Genomic DNA, 24,595 nt, shown 5'->3' with positions numbered 1-24,595 from the left:
CCAGTACACCTAAACAAGGCACTGCTACGCCCCTACCACCCGCTCCGCACCATTGAGCAGGTGATTGCCGACATGCCAGGTGCAACCGACTATAGCACCCTGGATGCCAAGTGTGGGTTTTGGCAGATCCCTCTGGACAGAGCTTCTTCCTTGCTTACTGCCTTCATGACCCCCATTGGGCGTTACATTTTCCTCCGCATGCCCTATGGCATCACCAGGGGCAGCAAAGTCTTCCAGCGATGCATGGAGCAACTGTTCGCTGGCTATCCCTGTGACATCATCGTTGACGACATCCTCATCTGGGGCCGCACCAGAGAGGAGCATGATCAACGCCTCCACCAGGTACTCCAACGGGCTCGCGCCCTCAAGCTCAACCCTGACAAGTGCAGGTTCAGAGTCACGGAGGTGGCATACGTGGGCCACATCCTCACCGACAAGGGCATCCTGCCAGACCCAAACAAGGTCATCTGCCGTCCTGCAGATGCCCCTCCCAGCGGACAAATTGGCACTCCAGCGCTTCCTGGGGATGACCATCTACCTATCCAAGTTTCTTCCACAGTACAGCGATACCACTGCACCTTTGCGGCAGTTACTGCATCTGGACTCTGAATGGTGTTGGCTGGACACACACACACAGCTGCTGTCAACCAACTCAAGAACCTGGCTCACACACCCACCGGTCTTGGAGTACTTCAACGTGCATGATCCTGTTGTCCTTGCTGCTGATGCTTCACAAAATGGCCTTGGGCTGTTTGCCTCCAACACCGCAAGCCGGTGGCATTTGCATCCAGTGCCCTCACTGACACGGAGACAAGATATGCACAAATTGAAGAACTGTTGGCACTTGTCTTTGCTTGCAAACGTTTTCATGACTTCATCTGTGGCCGTCCTGTCGAGATTGAAACAGATCATCAACCCTTAATCACCATCCTGAAGAAACCCACACACTCTGCCTCATCCCGCATACAAAAGCAGGATGCTTAAGCTCCAAAGGTACAATTTGGACGTTATTTACAAGCCAGGTAAAGAAATGTATGTTGCTGATGCATTGTCCAGGGCATTCCTGCCTTCCACTGACTTGGGCAGCCCTGAGGACGAGTTCGAGGTCATGGCTGTGGAAGACCTTCCCACCAAACGGATGGAGGAGCTGCGTGCAACCACCAGCACAGATGTGCTCTCCCAGCGTCTTGCTGACGTCATCCTCAATGGCTGGCCACCCTCATCCAGAGACTTGTCCCACTGTCTACATCCCTTCTTTTGCATGAGGGATGAACTCACCATAGTTAATGGTGTCATCATGCGAGGTCACCGCTTTGTGATCCCAGCTGCTTTACAGTCGTCATACACCCAGCAGTTGCAGCAGGGCCATGCAGGCCTGGAAGCCACCAAGCGCAGGGCCCGAGAAACTGCGTTCTGGCCCTCTATGTATGGTGACATAGAATGGTCTGTGTCTCTTTGTGCCCCCTGCAATGCCCTGCGTGCACATCAGCCATGGGAGACCATGCTGCTCCACGACATCCCGGACCTTGGTCCATCCTGGCGGCTGACTTATTTGAATAAAGGGGGAAGGAGTACATGGTGCTTGTGGACTCTTACTCAGGCTGGTTCGAAATTAACTACCTCACCACCACCACAAGCCTGATGGTAATTTCAAAACTAAAAAGGCACTTTGCAGCACATGGCACTCCGCAGCAGCTCATCACTGATAATGCCATGCAATTCAAGAGCAGAGAGTTCGCAGAGTTTGCCAATACTTGGGACTTTGAGCATATCACCAGCAGTCCTCACTATCCACAATCCAACGGGTTGGCGGAGCGGGCAGTTCGCTCAGCAAAGCACTTGATGGAGAAGTGTGCACGAGATGGCTCAGACTGCTCAACTTAAGAAATACACCCAGAGACGGGTTACCCTCCCCTGCACAGTGTTTGTTGGCACAGCGCACCCGTACAGTGCTCCCTATGGCAAAGCAGCTCCTGTGGCCCAGAGTGGAATCCCAAGTGAGTGATTGCATCAACAGACGCAGAGCAGGCTCCAAGGCGTCCTATGACAGATCGGCACATCGCCTGCCACCACTTTCCCCAGGCCAACCTGCATACAGACTGAGCAAGGCTTTGACAGAACAGCAGTGGTGCAGCGTCCAGCAGAACATCCTAATAGTTAAGTGGTGCAATCTGACAATGCCTTATATGAGCGCAACCGCCGGCACCTGCTGAGTACAGCTGAAGAGGACTCTGCACAGCTGGGTCCATCAGCTACTGCCACTGCTGCAACCAATGCAAGTGGTGATTCACATCATGTGGACGATCCTATCCCATAGTCCTTACCGGTGGCAGAGCCCTCCCAAACTGTCGAGGACAATCCTATGGGTTCACAGCACACCATCACCAGGTCCGGGCAGGTGTCCAATCCCAAGTTCCAAGACTTTGTTATTTAGTATTTTCCTGCATCTTTATCGTTGTTTATAATTGTTATATCCATGCATGTTATGTCCTCTCAGTTAAAAGGGGGGATGCAGTACCCAGGTTGTGACATCACTTCCGGTCACACGGCTGGCCGGGCAGTCAGTGTTAGCCGGAGCTGGAATAAAGACGCACCTGATTAAAGCTGCATAGGTGTCCGTGAGTTTCCTTGATACGCACACATCTACAGTGGGTATCAGGATTACTGTACAATATATTACCAACCACAAAAAGTGGACCAACCAATCAGCTCCTAACTGCCATGTTACAGGCTGTGTTTGAAAAATGACAGGAGTTGATGTTTGGTTACTTTAACTCTCTCCAAACGTTGAAAAATATCTCCCATTGTACTGTATATAGCAGAATCATTTAAGTAATTTGGGTGCAAGCTGGACATTTAGCAAACTGATCATGGAGGAGAGTATATGAACAAAGATGCTCAGAAGATATTAACCCCTTCGGTGGCAGTTTTAAAAAAAAAACCTGGGGGTGTCTTTCAAACTTGGGCCAGGGACCGATGGGATCACTGGGGGATCACATGTGCCAATCGCCAGCGGGGATCCCAAGCATTGCCGCTGATTCCCGGCCGCTCTGCTGCACTCAGGAATCAGAATAAAGCATTATACAGTTTGCAGCTGAGCAAATATGTCCAGATCCACTCGTTAGATGCTCACCATCGATAGATTTCCCCACTGGGCACCAGTCATCGCAAGCTAGGAGTAACCAGAGACACTCAGCGGCTGCGATGGATACAGGAATCTCCGGCCAGGAGCTGACACCGCACACCCTCCCATAAAAGGCTTGTGTTTTCCCTGACACGCCCAGCGGTTTTCCTGGCACGCCTGCGGTTTTCTTAGCACTCCCACTAGGGATGGCCATCGTTCCAATTGCCATCGATGGTTGCCATTGATGGCAATTCTGCAACTGGCCATAAATAGTGCAAAACTATGCAATGGCTGACCATCGATATTTTTACATATCGATGGTCAGCCATTGTGTTTGATTGATTGGCCTGTGGGCCAATCAAAAGACAGGTGCGGGTCTTCGCTGGTGTCAAGGGGCGGAGCTATGCTCTGTGTCCCGGCAATTTAAAAAAAAAAAAATAGTTTTGCTGTTCCATCGATGGAGGGAATCCATCTGGTTCTCCCCCATCGATGGCAAAAGTTTTCGACATCGGCCATGAACCTTCGATGATTTCGAATCATCGATGGCCATCCCTAACTCCCACCCACAGACGTCTGCTTCCTGTCAGTCACCTTGCGGACGGCGTGCAGAGGAAAAAATAGCTGGATTTCTGCGCTAGAAATTGTGGCCTATATCGCCAAGTATTTTGTTAGCCAGAATTTGTGCAGAAAAATAAAATCTGAAAAGGTCATTGTTCTCTTGTAACGATCTATAAACATGTATACAATGCACCTCCCTGAAATATTGTACATTTACAGAACATTGCGTAAGTCTTTTATACTGTATTTATATGAATCTATAAAAGTGTGTGTGTGTGTGTGTGTGTGTGTGTGTATGCAATTTCCCCTAAGCCTTGATTTTGTAATAGGCATTCCTGTATAACTCAGGTAAATATTTGTGTGCACACCTTGGTATGTAAGTCCCTTAAATCCTCTCCAGTTTCTGATTAAAGGGATTGTTTGCTCAGAGCTCCGGACTTCATAGGGTGACTCTGTATATAACCCCCCAACACTCAGAGAGGCAGCTCAGACCACAGACAGAGCCATGGAGAGCAGAGGACTCTGTCTCATCCTCCTATGTGGGATTATCGGGACCTACGCACAACAGTGAGTATTGCAATGTTCACATTTCCAGTCACATTCTGTAAATTTGTGTTACACAGTAGTTATCTAAAACATCATTGTAAAAGTGGCACACAGCCGACAGTGCTGACATTGCTACTGTTGTTACATCATTTGTACGGGCTAGTAACTAGCCAACCATTAAATGATCTAGCAATCTCCCTGGTGAATACAAGAATGTCTTTAATGTGGCCTATTCACGGGCGATTTTGTGTCATTTTATAAGCGATCTGACTTAATTTGACTAGTTGTTGGTTGGTTGTCACCCTCCTTTGAGCGCTCCTCTTAGTCTAGCTTCCCCGGTACCCTACTGGGTGCCCCCAACACCCAAAGAACTTGAAATGGTACAAAGGAGGTTGCAGGGACCACAGGCGCTTACTAAGTTCACAAAAATGTAAATTTATTGAACTTTGTCCAATATGGACTAAAAAGACACAGTATAAATCAACGCGTTTCGAGCTTTGAAAGCTCTTCCTCAAGGCTGTACTGCAGTATCAATGGGTGCTGTTTATATACTGTGAAAAAGTGCGCCAAAAAACGGGCTTCCGGCTCCTCCACCCTGAAGACCAACTCTGGTTTTTCGCTTGAGAATAAAATACTTGCTAGACAAACATATATACTTAGTGTCCGGGGCTTACTCAGTATGTATAGTTAATTTGACTAGATCTCTTAGAAAATGACCATACATTGCTCCGTGTGTATGGGGCCATAGCGATGCGCAGAAAACGAAAAGGGGTGAAGCGCTAAAAATCAGTATAATGGTTAATTGAATTAATAGTAATATTTATTAAATGCTGGACTAAACCAAAAACATTTCCATACCAAAAAGAATCCAAAGTGGGACCCCAGACCAATAAGTATCACACCCATTCTTTCTTTTTTTATACTTGTAATTTTTATTTACATTTTATAGTGTAATATACACAATTGTGACCTTTGAATTATATATGTGTTTTTATAATCATATAGCCAGTGCTTAAAGGCACAGCATTTAATAAATATTACTATTAATTCAATTAACCATTATACTGATTTTTAGCGCTCCACCCCTTTTTCGTTTTCTGTATACATTTCATAGGGACGTGACACCCCCTAATAGGAGCAGCTTGACAAACCACCCTATTAGGCGCCCGTAATACTTTTGGCCGCAAGGCTACTAGTTTCCCCCCCCCCCCCCCTTTCTGCATCTACCCATAGCGATGCGCAGCCTCGCACTTCGCTATCGCTGGGCGATATAGATCATACATGCATGAATAATCTACTCAAATCTCCAGCGGGCTCACCGGAGAACACTGACCCATACAGATTGCTCAGTACACACTGCTGGCACATCGCTGTGCAGCGCTGTGTGCTGAGCGTACTGCATATCTCATATCGCTCTGCAACATCGCCACGTGTGTCGGCCCCTTCATTCTAAGTGATCTGACTAGATTGCTTAGAAATGAAGCACGGATCGCTCCGTGTGTACACCCTATGGCAGTGGTTCCCAAACTGTGTGCGGTGGCACCCTAGGGTGCCTCGGGACACTTGAGGGGGTGCCTTGAATTGCTGGTCCAAGACCAATTCAATTGTTTATATTTAATATAATAGGAAAAACCAGCGCTGGTGGCTAGCAATGATAAAGTATATAGACAAACAGAAGTAAATCTTATCCCTCGCAGCATGACTGAACCTGAGGTGACCTACAATATAAACACAATTTACTTAATTTGATATTTTACTTCAAAATTTCTTAATATGAATGCTTTGGCCTAGGGGTGCGGTGAAAACAATTCTGATACTAAAGTGTCACGTTAATGAAAAAAAGTGTTATCACTCTACAAGGCTTTGTCTCCCACAAAGGCACTCTGTAAAATATGCCTGATAACAGAGAACAGTGGCTTTTTATGAAGGGGAAATTCACTAAGATGTGTATTCTACTTCACATGTTATATTGCTATGGGAAACCAATCAGATCCTGTCTACTATCTTCTAGAGCAGGGCTGGGCAACACCGGCCCTCCAGATGTTGCAGAGCGATATGAGATATGTAGTACGCTCAATGCACATTGATGTGCCAGCAATGTGTCAGCGTTGGGTACTGAGCGATCTGTATGGGCATCACATGTGAAGTAGAATACACATCTTAGTAAATTTCCCCCTCAATGTCATACATGTAACTTTCTTATAAGATATAAGAACCCTGGGTACTTGTGTACTAGCACGGCGCCCACGATATTTGGTCGCACTACATATAATCGCATCGCATCGCATGCCATACACCCGATGCACTGCAATGCGATTTAAAATTGTATAAGCCCCCTATACGATGGTTAATTGTATAAGCACCCTAATGGGGGCTTACAATGTTAAATGCACCCCCACGCCACACCCACTATGAACGTGAACCCGAAGCGCGGCAAGCGCAGCGAGCCCGCAAAGGGCGGCGGTACGTGTCCTACGACCATTTCATACCCCCACTATCCACGTCGGCGTGGAGTTGATTTTATATAGCGTGGCGAGCGCAGCAAGCCCCGCGTATTAATTTACATGTATTCCGCTGCGCTCGCCACGCTTCGGGCTCGGTGGCTCGCTGCGCTTGCCACACTATATAAAATCAACTCCTCGCCGACTTGGATAGTGGGGGTATGAAAAGGTCGTAGGACGCGTACCGCCGCCCCTCGCCACGCTTCGGGTTCACGTTCATAGTGGGGGTGGCGTGGGGGTGGCGTGGGGGTGCATTTAACATTATAAGCCCCCATTAGGGAGCTTATACAATTTTAAATCGCATACCATTGTATATGCGATACAATGGCATACAATTCGATGGTATACAATTTAAAATTGTATAACATCGGCTGCCATCGCATCGCATGCCTTATGCTCTGCGATGCAATGGGCGCCGTGCTAGTACACAAGTACCGAACCCTGACATTGGTGTATATAGTTCTGTGACTGCTATTAGGAGCAAAGGCTGAGTATCCCATATACACAATTCCTTATATATAATAGTCATGTGATAAACTCATATATATGTGCATGCAGTGATTTCTGGGCATATAATGCCATACCAGTTATCCTTAATATAAGATACTGAAAGTTGTGTTGTGAAAATATATGCTATCCCCATAGGGGACATTAAAAGTTGTGCAGTATATGTATAAATGCCCTCACAGAAGGCAAAAGAAGACTCTCATAGAAAGCATGACATACATTATTAAGTTATGGTATACTCATTTTATTGAAGGAGACTGGAAATTCATTAGCATTTCTCCCAAAAGAGAGCTTATAAGGGAACACCCCTTCCAATCAGCGGAGTGGACAGCTCCGGGCAGTCTGCCCCATGTTAAAGCAGAGTGGAATGTACCAAGTGCCCTGCACTAGAGGGGGAGTTTTTCCCCCGATTTTGTGAACAGCCAAGAACTAGTTAATAAAGTTGGGGAGCTCGCCCCATGGTCGCCCGCTCAAACAGAGGAGATAAATAGCAGCAGCTGTTAACGGTTTGGGTGAAGTTCCCTGAGGGAGATGGCAGAGCTACGCAGCAGGCAAGACGGAGAGCGGTGCTGACAGGGAGAGTCTGAGGAAAAGTGGAGAAGCAGAGCTGCGCAGCATAGTAGAAGAGGAAAGCAGTGCTGAAGGATGATACTTCCCAGAGGGGAGTGGTGAGCAAATCCATCCCACGTTTCCCATATTAGATAGAAAAAGGAGGCAGTTCCCTGAGGTAATCGTGACACAGATACAGCAGCTTCAGCCAGGCAGGGAGTGCTGCACGCAGTTCCCGGAGGGGAGGTTCAGGATAGAGATGGGCAAAACGGATCATTAAGCTGAGACGGGATCCGAAGGATCTCTCAGTGAAAAGATACAGAACTTTTAGAAGGATCCTCGGCTCAAATTAAAAAGAGAGGGGAATATACATGACCGAGTAAAAACACTGATCGATGGCTGGGTGCAGAATCGCCATCGATGGCAACCATCGATGGCGTCTGCACCGATGGCTATCCCTGGCAGCAGCAGCAGCAGCTAATCTTTCTATCACTTGTCACAGCACTGTACTCAGTCTCCAGAGGCAGTACATCTCAGCTGCCACAGGTGGCAGCACTGAGATCAGGAAAATGCATTGTAATGGGAAACGAAACTGAAACGGATCACCTTTTTGGGGGAGGGGGGGGGGGGGGGGGGTCACCGGCTCACCGGTTCTTGGATGGGATCCGTTCAACAGATCCGGTTCGCTCGCAAACGACCCATCTCTAGCTCAGGAGGCTGGTCTTTTTTAGTCTTTAGAGGTGGCAACAGAGCTGAGTTAATGTTGAGATTTGCATGACAAAACGAGTGGGGAGTGCTGCCCAGCCCCCTCAGTATATCCTATAGCTACACAGAGAAACCCAGTCTGAGGGAGACTGTCAGATACTAAAAACGTCTCTCAGCAGCAGCATTACAGCGAGGGACAGAGTGCCAGTGTAATAAAGATTAAGTGCACATTAAACATTGCTCAGATCTTCAGCAGAGGTTGAGACCAGTTACCCAGCACATAGCTAGCTATTTAGTGCGCACACTAAAATAGGGTTACCACCCGTCCGGGATTATTTCGGACAGTCCGGTAATTAAACCGGCGGCGTTCCCGGACTATACAATGTACGGGAACCGCGCTGCCACTACCATAGTGACTAGAGCAGCATGGTAAGGAGATGCGCCGGGTCATGGTGGCCGGTCTGTCAGGACTAGAGACACAGGGAGATAGCATAGCCGCTGCCTGTGTGCACTGTGCAGACCTGGCTGCTCGTTGGCTATATAAAATCTCGTGGCGTTCAGCGAGTCAGTGGGTCAGTGAGTAAATTCTGCAGAAGATACAAAGTGCTTAATTGTATCCTACAAAGACTAGTGTACCCTCCGACTTCGGAATCCTGACTGCTCCCTCGTGGGGGTCCACGACCCGCAAGGGGCTTCATTGCGCTCCCCACGCGGTGCAGTCGGGATTCCGACTGTCGGAGTATTATACCACACCCGCGACCGGCGAGGGGGTTAAACGGCGGGGATCACCGAAAACAGGTGACCATCGTTGTTTAACCCCCATGCCGGCCGCTCACCCTATTCTACGTTCCGGGGGAACCCTTGCTGTCAAAGGTCAGCAAAGATTCCCCCAAACAGCGAGGCTTGCAGCTAATGCGGGAAACCCGGTGCATTTAGCCGCGAGCCTCACTGTTTTAGCTGCCGCACACGCCGTTTCCCCGTCGCTGCGAAAATCTAGCAAAATGGAAACGGCGCGTGCAGGGGGTCAGTTGAATATTGACCGTGCGAGCTGTGACAGGGAGCAGTCACATTAAATATACTCCATTATGTTCTGCAAATATTCCTAAATAGAGAAAAATCCAAAATCCGTCCATCTGATCCCAAGCATAGTAGCATACGGAGATGGGAGGCTCGCCCTGTGTAGTATGTAGGAGATCCAACACTCACATTGTGTAGGGGATACTTTTAGCAAAACACTGCGAATACATTTTGGATACAGATCAGTAGCAACAATTTTCTCAATGTGTTTAGCTGAATGCAGTAGATCCATTTGCTGTATAATGTAGGGCGGGCTGTATAATGTAGGACTGTATAATGTAGGGCAGGCTGTATAATGTAGAGCAGGCTGTATAATGTAGGGCAGGCTGTATAATGTAGGACAGGCTGTATAATGTAGGGCAGGCTGTATAATGTAGGACAGGCTGTATAATGTAGGGCAGGCTGTATAATGTAGGACAGGCTGTATAATGTAGGGCAGGCTGTATAATGTAGGGCAGGCTGTATAATGTAGGACAGGCTGTATAATGTAGGGCAGGCTGTATAATGTAGGACAGGCTGTATAATGTAGGGCAGGCTGTATAATGTAGGGCAGGCTGTATAATGTAGGACAGGCTGTATAATGTAGGGCAGGCTGTATAATGTAGGACAGGCTGTATAATGTAGGGCAGGCTGTATAATGTAGGGCAGGCGGTATAATGTAGGACAGGCTGTATAATGTACGGCAGGCTGTATAATGTAGGACGGGCTGTATAATGTAGGGCGGGCTGTATAATGTAGGGCGGGCTGTATAATGTAGGGCGGGCTGTATAATGTAGGGCAGGCTGTATAATGTAGGACAGGCTGTATAATGTAGGACAGGCTGTATAATGTAGGGCAGGCTGTATAATGTAGGGCAGGCTGTATAATGTAGGTCAGGCTGTATAATGTAGGGCAGGCTGTATAATGTAGGGCAGGCTGTATAATGTAGGACAGGCTGTATAATGTTGGACTGGCTGTATAATGTAGGGCAGGCTGTATAATGTAGGACAGGCTGTATAATGTAGGGCAGGCTGTATAATGTAGGGCAGGCTGTATAATGTAGGACAGGCTGTATAATGTAGGGCAGGCTGTATAATGTAGAACAGGCTGTATAATGCAGGGCAGGCTGTATAATGTAGGGCAGGCTGTATAATGTAGGGCAGGCTGTATAATGTAGGACAGGCTGTATAATGTAGGACAGGCTGTATAATGTAGGGCAGGCTGTATAATGTAGGACAGGCTGTATAATGTAGGGCAGGCTGTATAATGTAGGGCAGGCTGTATAATGTAGGACAGGCTGTATAATGTAGGACAGGCTGTATAATGTAGGACAGGCTGTATAATGTAGGGCAGGCTGTATAATGTAGGGCAGGCTGTATAATGTAGGACTGGCTGTATAATGTAGGACAGGCTGTATAATGTAGGGCAGGCTGTATAATGTAGGGCAGGCTGTATAATGTAGGGCAGGCTGTATAATGTAGGACGGGCTGTATAATGTAAGACGGGCTGTATAATGTAGGGCAGGCTGTATAATGTAGGGCAGGCTGTATAATGTAGGACAGGCTGTATAATGTAGAACAGGCTGTATAATGTAGGGCAGGCTGTATAATGTAGGGCAGGCTGTATAATGTAGGGCGGGCTGTATAATGTAGGACGGGCTGTATAATGTAGGGCAGGCTGTATAATGTAGGGCAGGCTGTATAATGTAGGACAGGCTGTATAATGTAGGGCAGGCTGTATAATGTAGGGCAGGCTGTATAATGTAGGGCAGGCTGTATAATGTAGGGCAGGCTGTATAATGTAGGACTGGCTGTATAATGTAGGGCAGGCTGTATAATGTAGGGCAGGCTGTATAATGTAGGGCAGGCTGTATAATGTAGGGCAGGCTGTATAATGTAGGGCAGGCTGTATAATGTAGGGCAGGCTGTATAATCAGGCTGTATAATGTAGGGCAGGCTGTATAATGTAGGGCAGGCTGTATAATGTAGGGCAGGCTGTATAATGTAGAGCAGGCTGTATAATGTAGGACAGGCTGTATAATGTAGGGCAGGCTGTATAATGCAGGGCAGGCTGTATAATGCAGGGCAGGCTGTATAATGCAGGGCAGGCTGTATAATGTAGGGCAGGCTGTATAATGTAGGACAGGCTGTATAATGTAGGGCAGGCTGTATAATGTAGGGCAGGCTGTATAATGTAGGGCAGGCTGTATAATGTAGAGCAGGCTGTATAATGTAGGACAGGCTGTATAATGCAGGGCAGGCTGTATAATGCAGGGCAGGCTGTATAATGCAGGGCAGGCTGTATAATGCAGGGCAGGCTGTATAATGTAGGGCAGGCTGTATAATGTAGGACAGGCTGTATAATGTAGGGCAGGCTGTATAATGTAGGGCAGGCTGTATAATGTAGGGCAGGCTGTATAATGTAGGGCAGGCTGTATAATGTAGGGCAGGCTGTATAATGTAGGGCAGGCTGTATAATGTAGGGCAGGCTGTATAATCAGGCTGTATAATGTAGGGCAGGCTGTATAATGTAGGGCAGGCTGTATAATGTAGGGCAGGCTGTATAATGTAGGACAGGCTGTATAATGTAGGACAGGCTGTATAATGTAGGGCAGGCTGTATAATGTAGGGCGGGCTGTATAATGTAGGGCGGGCTGTATAATCAGGCTGTATAATGTAGGGCAGGCTGTATAATGTAGGGCAGGCTGTATAATGTAGGGCAGGCTGTATAATGTAGGACAGGCTGTATAATGTAGGGCAGGCTGTATAATGTAGGGCAGGCTGTATAATCAGGCTGTATAATGTACGGCAGGCTGTATAATGTAGGACGGGCTGTATAATGTAGGGCAGGCTGTATAATGTAGGGCGGGCTGTATAATGTAGGACAGGCTGTATAATGTAGGGCGGGCTGTATAATGTAGGGCTGGCTGTATAATGTAGGGCAGGCTGTATAATGTAGGACAGGCTGTATAATGTAGGGCAGGCTGTATAATGTAGGGCAGGCTGTATAATGTAGGGCAGGCTGTATAATGTAGGTCATGCTGTATAATGTAGGGCAGGCTGTATAATGTAGGGCAGGCTGTATAATGTAGGGCAGGCTGTATAATGTTGGACTGGCTGTATAATGTAGGGCAGGCAGTATAATGTAGGACAGGCTGTATAATGTAGGGCAGGCTGTATAATGTAGGGCAGGCTGTATAATGTAGGGCAGGCTGTATAATGTAGAACAGGCTGTATAATGCAGGGCAGGCTGTATAATGCAGGGCAGGCTGTATAATGTAGGGCAGGCTGTATAATGTAGGGCAGGCTGTATAATGTAGGACAGGCTGTATAATGTAAGACGGGCTGTATAATGTAGGACGGGCTGTATAATGTAGGGCAGGCTGTATAATGTAGGACTGGCTGTATAATGTAGGACTGGCTGTATAATGTAGGGCAGGCTGTATAATGTAGGGCAGGCTGTATAATGTAGGGCAGGCTGTATAATGTAGGACAGGCTGTATAATGTAGGACAGGCTGTATAATGTAGGACTGGCTGTATAATGTAGGACTGGCTGTATAATGTAGGGCAGGCTGTATAATGTAGGGCAGGCTGTATAATGTAGGACAGGCTGTATAATGTAGGGCAGGCTGTATAATGTAGGGCAGGCTGTATAATGTAGGGCAGGCTGTATAATGTAGGGCAGGCTGTATAATGTAGGGCAGGCTGTATAATGTAGGGCAGGCTGTATAATGTAGGACAGGCTGTATAATGTAGGACGGGCTGTATAATGTAGGACGGGCTGTATAATGTAGGACAGGCTGTATAATGTAGGACAGGCTGTATAATGTAGGGCAGGCTGTATAATGTAGGGCAGGCTGTATAATGTAGGACAGGCTGTATAATGTAGGACAGGCTGTATAATGTAGGGCAGGCTGTATAATGTAGGACAGGCTGTATAATGTAGGACAGGCTGTATAATGTAGGACAGGCTGTATAATGTAGGGCAGGCTGTATAATGTAGGACAGGCTGTATAATGTAGGACAGGCTGTATAATGTAGGGCAGGCTGTATAATGTAGGGCAGGCTGTATAATGTAGGGCAGGCTGTATAATGTAGGACAGGCTGTATAATGTAGGGCAGGCTGTATAATGTAGAACAGGCTGTATAATGTAGGGCAGGCTGTATAATGTAGGGCAGGCTGTATAATGTAGGGCAGGCTGTATAATGTAGGACAGGCTGTATAATGTAGGGCGGGCTGTATAATGTAGGGCGGGCTGTATAATGTAGGGCAGGCTGTATAATCAGGCTGTATAATGTAGGGCAGGCTGTATAATGTAGGGCAGGCTGTATAATGTAGGGCAGGCTGTATAATGTAGGGCAGGCTGTATAATGTAGGACAGGCTGTATAATGTAGGGCAGGCTGTATAATGTAGGGCAGGCTGTATAATGTAGGGCAGGCTGTATAATGTAGGGCAGGCTGTATAATGTAGGGCAGGCTGTATAATGTAGGGCAGGCTGTATAATGTAGGACAGGCTGTATAATGTAGGGCAGGCTGTATAATGTAGGGCAGGCTGTATAATGTAGGACTGGCTGTATAATGTAGGGCAGGCTGTATAATGTAGGGCAGGCTGTATAATGTAGGGCAGGCAGTATAATGTAGGGCAGGCTGTATAATGTAGGGCAGGCAGTATAATATAGGGAAGGCTGTATAATGTAGGACTGGCTGTATAATGTAGGGCAGGCAGTATAATGTAGGGCAGGCTGTATAATGTAGGGCAGGCTGTATAATGTAGGGCAGGCTGTATAATGTAGGGCAGGCTGTATAATGTAGGGCAGGCTGTATAATGTAGGACTGGCTGTATAATGTAGGGCAGGCTGTATAATGTAGGACAGGCTGGATAATGTAGGGCAGGCTGTATAATGTAGGACAGGCTGTATAATGTAGGACAGGCTGTATAATGCAGGGCAGGCTGTATAATGTAGGGCAGGCTGTATAATGTAGGGCAGGCTGTATAATGTAGGGCAGGCTGTATAATGTAGGGCAGGCTGTATAATGTAGGGCAGGCTGTATAATGTAGGGCAGGCTGTATAATGTAGGGCAGGCTGTATAATGCAGGACTGGCTGTATAATGTAGGGCAGGCTGTATAATGTAGGGCAGGCTGTATAATGTAGGGCAGGCTGTATAATGTAGGACAGGCTGTATAATGTAGGGCGGGCTGTACAATGTAGGGCGGGCTGTATAATGTAGGGCAGGCTGTATAATCAGGCTGTATAATGTAGGGCAGGCTGTATAATGTAGGGCAGGCTGTATAATGTAGGGCAGGCTGTATAATGTAGGGCAGGCTGTATAATGTAGGACAGGCAGTATAATGTAGGACTGGCTGTATAATGTAGGGCAGGCTGTATAATGTAGGGCAGGCTGTATAATGTAGGGCAGGCTGTATAATGCAGGGCAGGCTATATAATGCAGGACAGGCTGTATAATCAGGCTGTATAATGTAGGGCAGGCTGTATAATCAGGCTGTATAATGTAGGGCAGGCTGTATAATGTAGGGCAGGCTGTATAATGTAGGACAGACTGTATAATGTAGGACAGGCTGTATAATGTAGGGCAGGCTGTATAATGTAGGACTGGCTGTATAATGTAGGGCAGGCTGTATAATGTAGGGCAGGCTGTATAATGCAGGGCAGGCTGTATAATGCAGGGCAGGCTATATAATGCAGGACAGGCTGTATAATGCAGGACAGGCTGTATAATGTAGGACAGGCTGTATAATGTAGGGCAGGCTGTATAATGTAGGGCAGGCTGTAATGTAGGGCAGGCTGTATAATGTAGGGCAGGCTGTATAATGCAGGGCAGGCTGTATAATGCAGGGCAGGCTGTATAATGTAGGGCAAGCTGTATAATGTAGGGCAGGCTGTATAATGTAGGGCAGGCTGTATAATGTAGGACAGGCTGTATAATGAAGGACAGGCTGTATAATGTAGGGCAGGCTGTATAATGTAGGGCAGGCTGTATAATGTAGGGCAGGCTGTATAATGTAGAGCAGGCTGTATAATGTAGGACAGGCTGTATAATGTAGGGCAGGCTGTATAATGCAGGGCAGGCTGTATAATGCAGGGCAGGCTGTATAATGCAGGGCAGGCTGTATAATGTAGGGCAGGCTGTATAATGTAGGACAGGCTGTATAATGTAGGGCAGGCTGTATAATGTAGGGCAGGCTGTATAATGTAGGGCAGGCTGTATAATGTAGAGCAGGCTGTATAATGTAGGACAGGCTGTATAATGCAGGGCAGGCTGTATAATGCAGGGCAGGCTGTATAATGCAGGGCAGGCTGTATAATGCAGGGCAGGCTGTATAATGTAGGGCAGGCTGTATAATGTAGGACAGGCTGTATAATGTAGGGCAGGCTGTATAATGTAGGGCAGGCTGTATAATGTAGGGCAGGCTGTATAATGTAGGGCAGGCTGTATAATGTAGGGCAGGCTGTATAATGCAGGGCAGGCTGTATAATGCAGGGCAGGCTGTATAAGGTAGGGCAGGCTGTATAATGTAGGGCAGGCTGTATAATGTAGGACAGGCTGTATAATGTAGAGCAGGCTGTATAATGTAGGGCAGGCTGTATAATGTAGGACAGGCTGTATAATGTAGGGCAGGCTGTATAATGTAGAGCAGGCTGTATAATGTAGGACTGGCTGTATAATGTAGGACAGGCTGTATAATGAGGATGCTAAAGGAGACGGTGGCCTCCTCTAGCATCCTTAAAAATGGTCTGCTGTTAGGGGCAGCCATTTTGTGAGGGTCATTTTTCATTAGCAGGAGCCAGGAGGAGCACCGGGAGTGCAGACAGGTAGATCTGCCGGTCCCGGTTACAGGCACTGCTGCGGCAAGTGGAGGGCTAAGGCAGGGTTGGGGTGGTTTAACTTTTCTTGGGGGGGGTGCTGCTGAAATCTTTGGCAGGGGGGGGGGGGCGCAGATTTTATAGTTACGCCACTGAATGCAAGCACAGTAACCTGACATCTGCAACTACCTGCACACTGACAGACTGACCCCTGAATGCCTGTAAATCCTTCCCATGTTATCATGTACTTTACATGTTAGTTTCCATGTATGTAATTACATTATACTGATAGATATTTCCATCTGCCAGATGCATCCTGATAACACCTAACGTTCTACGTGCGGACAGCGAAGAGACCATCATCGTGGATGGACAAGGTGCTGCATTTGATGCTGACATCACGATCCAAGATTTCCCCCGGAAGGCGCAGATTCTAGTTCAGGGAAAAGTCTCTGTCAGTCCAGCTAATAAATTCCTAGGAACAACTAAACTGACGGTAAGGTTCCGCTCTGTCATTGGTTATATGAGCGAGTATCATGTGCAGACAGACAATAAGCAGCAGTGCCGTATCTAAACATTTTGGTGCCACCATGTGCCAGAAAATGAATTAGGCCCCACCACCACCACCCATAAAGAAAATACTGAACCCCACTCCTAACACACATTATTGAGCCCCCTGACTTTGAGAGCAGCCAGCCCCAGCCCCAGAGGCCGTGCTGTAAAAGGGGCAGAGGGCGTGGCCATTACTATTGCATCACTGTGGCCACACCGCATAACACCTGTAGCACACATTAATGACACCCCTAAAAAGACTTGCCTGAGTCTCTGCTGTACTCCTGTGGGTGGATGGCTGCTTGTGCTGCTGCAGGCTGCTCTGCTTCTCCAGTCGGCAGGGCTCCTCCAGTGCAACATGTGACTTCTTGTGTAAACTGCAGAGAGGGGAAGTAATATATGTGTTCCCCCACTGATGGAGTGGGGGAGAGGGAGGATCCGGATGGCTACGCTGTGGCCTGGCTGTCAGGCACAGCAGGGGAGGTGACAGCCACAGCCGGCAGCGGACCACAGCAGCAATACAGGGATCTGAGGCAATAAATACAGTAACTACGTGTACAGGGGAGGGGTACAGTAAGATTAATTGGCAGGTTTCATAGCTTATTGTACACACGTAACACTGATATATGACAGCTTACTGTACACACTTAACACTGATATAGGACAGCTTACTGTACACACGTAACACTGATATATGACAGCTTACTGTACACACGTAACACTGATATATTGCAGATTCCATCCAAAACTTTGGACTTAGACCCAACTAAGAAGCAGTTTGTCTATGTCACGGTGAGGTCCCCCAGCTGCAACTTGGAGAAAGTTGTGCTGGTCTCCTATCAGAGCGGATATATATTCATACAGACCGACAAGACCGTCTATACGCCGGGATCCACAGGTAAGGTGCTGCGGATATATACAGTAATATTGGTACTGAATCAGAGTATATATATATATATATATATATATATATATATATATATATATATATATATATATATATACTGGAAATGAAGCGGTACACTGAGACTGTTTTTGCAGGTAAAAGTGGGACCAACTTTAATCCATAGCTAAGGCAGCTATCTACGTTTTTGGGTCGGCACACCCGGTCTTCAGGATATGGAATAGCAGTGAGCAAGTGCACTGTGAAATATATATATATATACAAAGTAACACACTTACCCCCTCACCGTGTCATCCGCCCTCATTTCCTGTCGGGTGGGCTTCCGTGTTCTGCTGCTCTGGCGTCAGCCAGAATCTGGCGTCGGCCACTAGGTGCATCACCGGTTCTCCTCACGTGGGCGGTCTGTGGTCCATACACAAATAAAATATGTAAAAAGCTATACATATCTAAAATTTAATATGACTACAAGCACAGTGTTATAGAAATGTAGATAGCTGCCTTAGCCATGTATTAAAGTTGGTCCCACGTTCTAAATTGGTTAGAACAAGTGTTTCGCACTAGGAGCTTCTTCACTAGGTTAGCTTGAAGAAGTTCCTAGTGCGAAACACGTGTTCTAACCAATGTTTATAGAGCTAGATAATGGGCTGTGAATAGATGGTGTAGGAAATGTTTCCTTGATATACTGTTAATACAAAATAGGCTTGTGCCTTATGACCCAAACCTTGTTAAAATACTTGAAATGGTATGTAGAGGATTGTTCTTAGTAATAAGGAGGTAATCTGACACAACACCAGTAGGTGTCAGCATTGCATCAGCATCCAACAGAGCTCATTGTAGCTCAGTGAAAAATGCCTACCCCCCTTACATAATACCAGCACTGTTTAAATTCTGCTGAGCACATTAGACTGTGGGTGTGGAGGATTGCCTGCAGCAATAAGGAGGCAACCACACACAACACCAGTAGGTGTCTGTATTATACCAGCAGTTTAATAGAACCCATTGTAGCTCAGCACAAAATATCTCCTCTTTTTGCAACATTGTTACACAGAGTAACTTTGGGCAGACAATAACAACACACTGGTTAATAATACAGTATATCGAATGCAGTAGTGTTTATATTGTTAGCACACGTGGAATGCTATAACCTGCATAGAATAAATAAAACGGACCAATTGCTGAAATTACAGTAGAGGCTACTGCCCACCGTAACTTCAATAGAAAACCACATGAGTGCAACATATGTGTCATAACATTAATAAAGACACTATCATAACACTACTGCGGTATATTTGGAACTATACCAGTGTATGAGATTTTCCCTGCACTATATTAATGCCATAACCCAGAGTCATAGTATTTTTCAACAAGTGTTTATTAAGGGTCTGGCAGGGATATATTTCACATTTGAGTATGATGTGCATCAAAATAGGCCAATAAGAGGCACAATATGTTAGGATCCGCCTCCAGCGGATCTGTGTTATGCGCAGATTCACATATTCTGTGTGTAGTTTCATGTTCTCCCTGGATTCTGCTCCCTGGGTTTATCCCAGCCTGTGTGTGTGTTTACTGGCTGGTGGCATCCAGTGGTCAGCCTGGGCCATTGCAGCTCACTTTCAGCACTGTGTGTTCTGGACTCAGGTGTCTTGATTAGGCTCCTAGCCTGCAGTGCACACCTTTAGGCAATGTGTAATCAGCACCACATTGTGCTCACTATAAAGACTCTCTGCTCACACACTCCGGTGCCAGTTATAGTATTCAGTTGCAGTGTTCAGTTCGTTGTAGTCCACTCTGTCCAGCTTCAGTCAGTATTTTATCAGCCTATGTCAGAGTGTGTTCCTGGTCCTGGTTCCTGTCGGGAGCCTTCCTGTTGTTCCACGCCTGTCCTGCCCTGCCTGGTTTGGTCCTGCCGTGCCTGGGATTCAGCTTGTTTGCCCCGCTGTACACTCATCTGCCAAAGAGATCTGCAGTGCTTGTCTGGGACTCCGTCATCTTCCCAGATAAGTCAGGGGTTACCCTGTGTTTCTCCTTACGCAGTTTTGGCACACTGTGTCACTGGGCATTATTGCCATTTCATTATATAACATCTCATTAGCATTGTTGCCATTTCATTATATAACATCTCATTAGCATTGTTGCCATTTCATTGTGTATCATCTCACTTGCTTTGTTACCAGTCGTGTGTCACCTGCTCAGCCTTATTACTTCTTTGGGCTTCTGGGAGTTCCCCGGTATAGGGATTTAGTTAGCTTTTTCCCCTTGCTCTCTCCTGGTCTCGGCGGACGTGTTGTCATTTCCTAAGACCTGCCTGTAGCGGAGTGGGGCGGACTTAATTCGCCCTTCAGCCGAGACGGGCCCAGGTGAAGCCTAGCACCGCACACGTCCGTCGATTCCAGTCAGAGGCAACGGAGTTAGGGTACCGGGGATACTCCCAGAATCCTTACATTATAACTGGCCATAACAGATAAACTCTGGAGCTGAGTTCTGCCCTCTCAGTCCAGCAGTTTTTTTTTGCCTTGTCTCAGTCTTGTCTTGTCACAGTATTTTTTCCTTGTCTCAGTTGTTGTGTCATAGTCTTTTGCACAGTAACCTTGCACGGCCATATCATGCAGGCCATGCAAGAGTCATTAGCGGCCCTAAATCTGGCGTTTAATACCTTTAAATCTGGGCGGTTGGAGATTTTGCAGCAGTCCCTACTGCAGCTGCAAAAACTCCTCACTGAAATATTTCTGATCCTTCCCGAGGTCACTGGGGTTGATTCAGCCCCTAATGAGACCCTGTCTAAAGAGTTATTAGGCAGCGAGTCCATAAACCCGGAGGTTCAGGAGAAGCATAAAAGTGTTCTACGGCCAAAACTTTCGCTGGAGGAGCGTCAGCGGCGTAGAGACCTGAATTTATGCTTGTACTGTGGAGATTCAGGCCACTATCTCCAGGCTTGCGGATTGTGCAGGCCTGGTGGTGGCGATAGGGTGTCTCCTCTGGCCAAGTCAGGGCAGGTTGTCAGATCTATGCCTGTCTTCACTGTGGCAGAGGAGCGCTCTGAGTCTCCCAGTAAAAGCACTCTGTTTAATACCGTTGGTCTAAGTGCTGGGAGACCTCATTTTGAGTTTAAGAATCAGCAGAGGAGGTGCTCCCCGCATGATGGTATTTCTGCTAACATTAAGCCAGAGTTGCAAACCCTTAAGGGGAAAGCCCAGGTGATTGACTCAGATGCCGGGGGCTCGCCGAGCCGGTCTGATGCCGGGGGCCCGCCGTGCCGGTCAGATGCCGGGGGCCCGCCGTGCCGGTCAGATGCCGGGGGCCCGCCGAGCCGGTCAGATGCCGGGGGCCCGCCGAGCCGGTCAGATGCCGGGGGCCCGCCGAGCCTGTCAGATGCCGGGGGCCCGCCGAGCCTGTCAGATGCCGGGGGCCCGCCGAGCCGGTCAGATGCCGGGGGCCCGCCGAGCCGGTCAGATGCCGGGGGCCCGCCGAGCCGGTCAGATGCCGGGGGCCCAAGGGCCGAAGCCCTGAGTGGGGTTCAAGCCGGTGTCGCCCCAGAAGGGGTTCAAGCCGGTGTCGCCCCAGAAGGGGTTCAAGCCGGTGTCGCCCCAGAAGGGGTTCAAGCCGGTGTCGCCCCAGAAGGGGTTCAAGCCGGTGTCGCCCCAGAAGGGGTTCAAGCCGGTGTCGCCCCAGAAGGGGTTCAAGCCGGTGTCGCCCCAGAAGGGGTTCAGGCCGATGCAGCCCCAAAGGGGGGTCAGGCCTGTGTCGAGGCCGCAGCCCCGAGTGGGGGCCCGGAGGCCGCAGCCCCGAGTGGGGGCCCGGAGGCCGCAGCCCCGAGTGGGGGCCCGGAGGCCGCAGCCCCGAGTGGGGGCCCGGAGGCCGCAGCCCCGAGTGGGGGCCCGGAGGCCGCAGCCCCGAGTGGGGGCCCGGAGGCCGCAGCCCCGAGTGGGGGCCCGGAGGCCGCAGCCCCGAGTGGGGGCCCGGAGGCCGCAGCCCCGAGTGGGGGCCCGAAGCCTCAGTTTGTAGCCCCGAGTGGGGGCCCGAAGCCTCAGTTTGTAGCCCCGAGTGGGGGCCCGAAGCCTCAGTTTGTAGCCCCGAGTGGGGGCCCGAAGCCTCAGTTTGTAGCCCCGAGTGGGGGCCCGAAGCCTCAGTTTGTAGCCCCGAGTGGGGGCCCGAAGCCTCAGTTTGTAGCCCCGAGTGGGGGCCCGAAGCCTCAGTTTGTAGCCCCGAGTGGGGGCCCGAAGCCAGAGTTGGTAGCCCCGAGTGGGGGTCCGAAGCCAGAGTTGGTAGCCCCGAGTGGGGGCCCACAGTCACAGTTGGTAGCCCCGAGTGGGGGCCCACAGTCACAGTTGGTAGCCCCGAGTGGGGGCCCACAGTCACAGTTGGTAGCCCCGAGTGGGGGCCCACAGCCACAGTTGGTAGCCCCGAGTGGGGGCCCACAGCCACAGTTGGTAGCCCCAAGTGGGGGCCTACAGCCACAGTTTGTCACTGACTCTAATGAGGTCCCTAAAATCAAAGCCTCAAGTGCCATAACCCCAGCTATGCAGTCTTATCAGTCAGGTGATGATAAAGCCAATTGTGACTCTTTGGATGATATCTCTACATCTCTAGTCTTTGATGGGGACTTAGCCCAATTTGTTGCACTCGCTAACCACTATGTCTCCATTATGGAGTCCAGACCATTTTTAGGTATCACTTCTGATAATATTGTGTCCTATATGATCTACTCCTTCAGAGGGAAGCCTTCCAAATGGGCGTTCGAATTGATTAATGCTGAAGATCCCCTTCTTAAGGATTTCCGGGCATTTAGTGATGCTGTAGTGAAAAAATTTGGTCCCAATAAAAGTGGTTCAGATGCCTCTGGGCCGACCATCTTGTCTGCAGAGACTCCATGTTTAGGAGAGTCAATACAAAGGGCCCAGCCCATAGCTATTGCCTTGACTGCAGGATGTGCTTTTCTATCTTCCTTTCAGAGCCATTCAAAGAGAAGGAAAAAGAAGAATAAGCACTGACCTTTTGCTTTGTTCTGTTTGTCTGGTCTTGTTGTGTCCGAAGGCCACCTTGAGAGGGGGGCACTGTTACAAGCTGCAGTCACAGCTTGTTCCTGTTTGTTGGTTGATACCCCCATTCCAGGGTTTGGTATTCTCCATGTAGTGGAGAACCTGGTATTGGGGTCCCTTGACCCCTCTTCAAGGGGGGGGTACTGTTAGGATCCGCCTCCAGCGGATCTGTGTTATGCGCAGATTCACATATTCTGTGTGTAGTTTCATGTTCTCCCTGGATTCTGCTCCCTGGGTTTATCCCAGCCTGTGTGTGTGTTTACTGGCTGGTGGCATCCAGTGGTCAGCCTGGGCCATTGCAGCTCACTTTCAGCACTGTGTGTTCTGGACTCAGGTGTCTTGATTAGGCTCCTAGCCTGCAGTGCACACCTTTAGGCAATGTGTAATCAGCACCACATTGTGCTCACTATAAAGACTCTCTGCTCACACACTCCGGTGCCAGTTATAGTATTCAGTTGCAGTGTTCAGTTCGTTGTAGTCCACTCTGTCCAGCTTCAGTCAGTATTTTATCAGCCTATGTCAGAGTGTGTTCCTGGTCCTGGTTCCTGTCGGGAGCCTTCCTGTTGTTCCACGCCTGTCCTGCCCTGCCTGGTTTGGTCCTGCCGTGCCTGGGATTCAGCTTGTTTGCCCCGCTGTACACTCATCTGCCAAAGAGATCTGCAGTGCTTGTCTGGGACTCCGTCATCTTCCCAGATAAGTCAGGGGTTACCCTGTGTTTCTCCTTACGCAGTTTTGGCACACTGTGTCACTGGGCATTATTGCCATTTCATTATATAACATCTCATTAGCATTGTTGCCATTTCATTATATAACATCTCATTAGCATTGTTGCCATTTCATTGTGTATCATCTCACTTGCTTTGTTACCAGTCGTGTGTCACCTGCTCAGCCTTATTACTTCTTTGGGCTTCTGGGAGTTCCCCGGTATAGGGATTTAGTTGGCTTTTTCCCCTTGCTCTCTCCTGGTCTCGGCGGACGTGTTGTCATTTCCTAAGACCTGCCTGTAGCGGAGTGGGGCGGACTTAATTCGCCCTTCAGCCGAGACGGGCCCAGGTGAAGCCTAGCACCGCACACGTCCGTCGATTCCAGTCAGAGGCAACGGAGTTAGGGTACCGGGGATACTCCCAGAATCCTTACACAATATAGACACACATACACCACAAAGAAACATAAATAATATTACCATCTCTGTATATATCCTGGTTATATAAATCCCAAGCCAATAACAAGCACCACACCTCACAGCCCTGTCCACCTATATTTTAAAGTCTATTCAGCACTTAATTCTTACCTTTTTTCACCTTGATGTATATATATGTTGTATGTCACAGATTTTAACCTCTTGTATTTCGCAAACCATAGTGGGCGCATCCTGAATCCACAAATTAATAAAGATTAATAGGATTCCCCACTCAAGATATAAATTTGGATAATATTTCCATAAATATAACAATAAATCTCAATAATTATTTTGGAGTGCATCCGTTACAACAACTCTTCTCTCTTCTTTTTGTGACTATTATACTTAGTTGGCAGGATAGCACCCCTGCTAGTTGAATCTAATATAGTGGCATATACCCTTACCAAATAGGGTTTTAATCCCTCTTTTGTGTGCGGATCTCAACCAACCCCCCTCTCAAAAATTGGGTGAAAAGTGAGAGCAGTGTTTGGACACCTTAACCGTATGCACACACCCCTACAGTATAACCTCCTCCTAGTGCTTACCCCAA

At 48.2% G+C, this 24,595-nt stretch overlaps 2 protein-coding genes across 2 annotated transcripts in view; one reads left to right on the top strand and one right to left on the bottom strand.

Moving 5' to 3' along the window:
• The window catches only part of LOC146075793 (A.superbus venom factor 1-like), a 262,596-nt gene that overhangs the window by 3,684 nt on the left and 234,317 nt on the right, over positions 1-24,595 (bottom strand). The window lies entirely within an intron of this gene.
• LOC146072190 (venom factor-like) overlaps positions 4,075-24,595 on the top strand; it is a 113,210-nt gene continuing 92,689 nt past the window's right edge. The window contains exons 1-3 of the mRNA XM_083179516.1: positions 4,075-4,249; positions 16,683-16,869; positions 17,661-17,823. Of these exons, the coding sequence (XP_083035642.1) occupies positions 4,188-4,249; positions 16,683-16,869; positions 17,661-17,823 (412 nt within the window). The 5' untranslated portion in view covers positions 4,075-4,187. The remainder of the gene's footprint in view (positions 4,250-16,682; positions 16,870-17,660; positions 17,824-24,595) is intronic.

This window comes from Crinia signifera, chromosome 4, assembly GCF_055691185.1.
Source record: "Crinia signifera chromosome 4, ASM5569118v1, whole genome shotgun sequence".
Lineage (NCBI taxonomy): Eukaryota > Metazoa > Chordata > Amphibia > Anura > Myobatrachidae > Crinia > Crinia signifera.
Note: the sequence above shows the minus strand (reverse complement) of the source record. Positions and strands in the feature narration are given on the sequence as shown.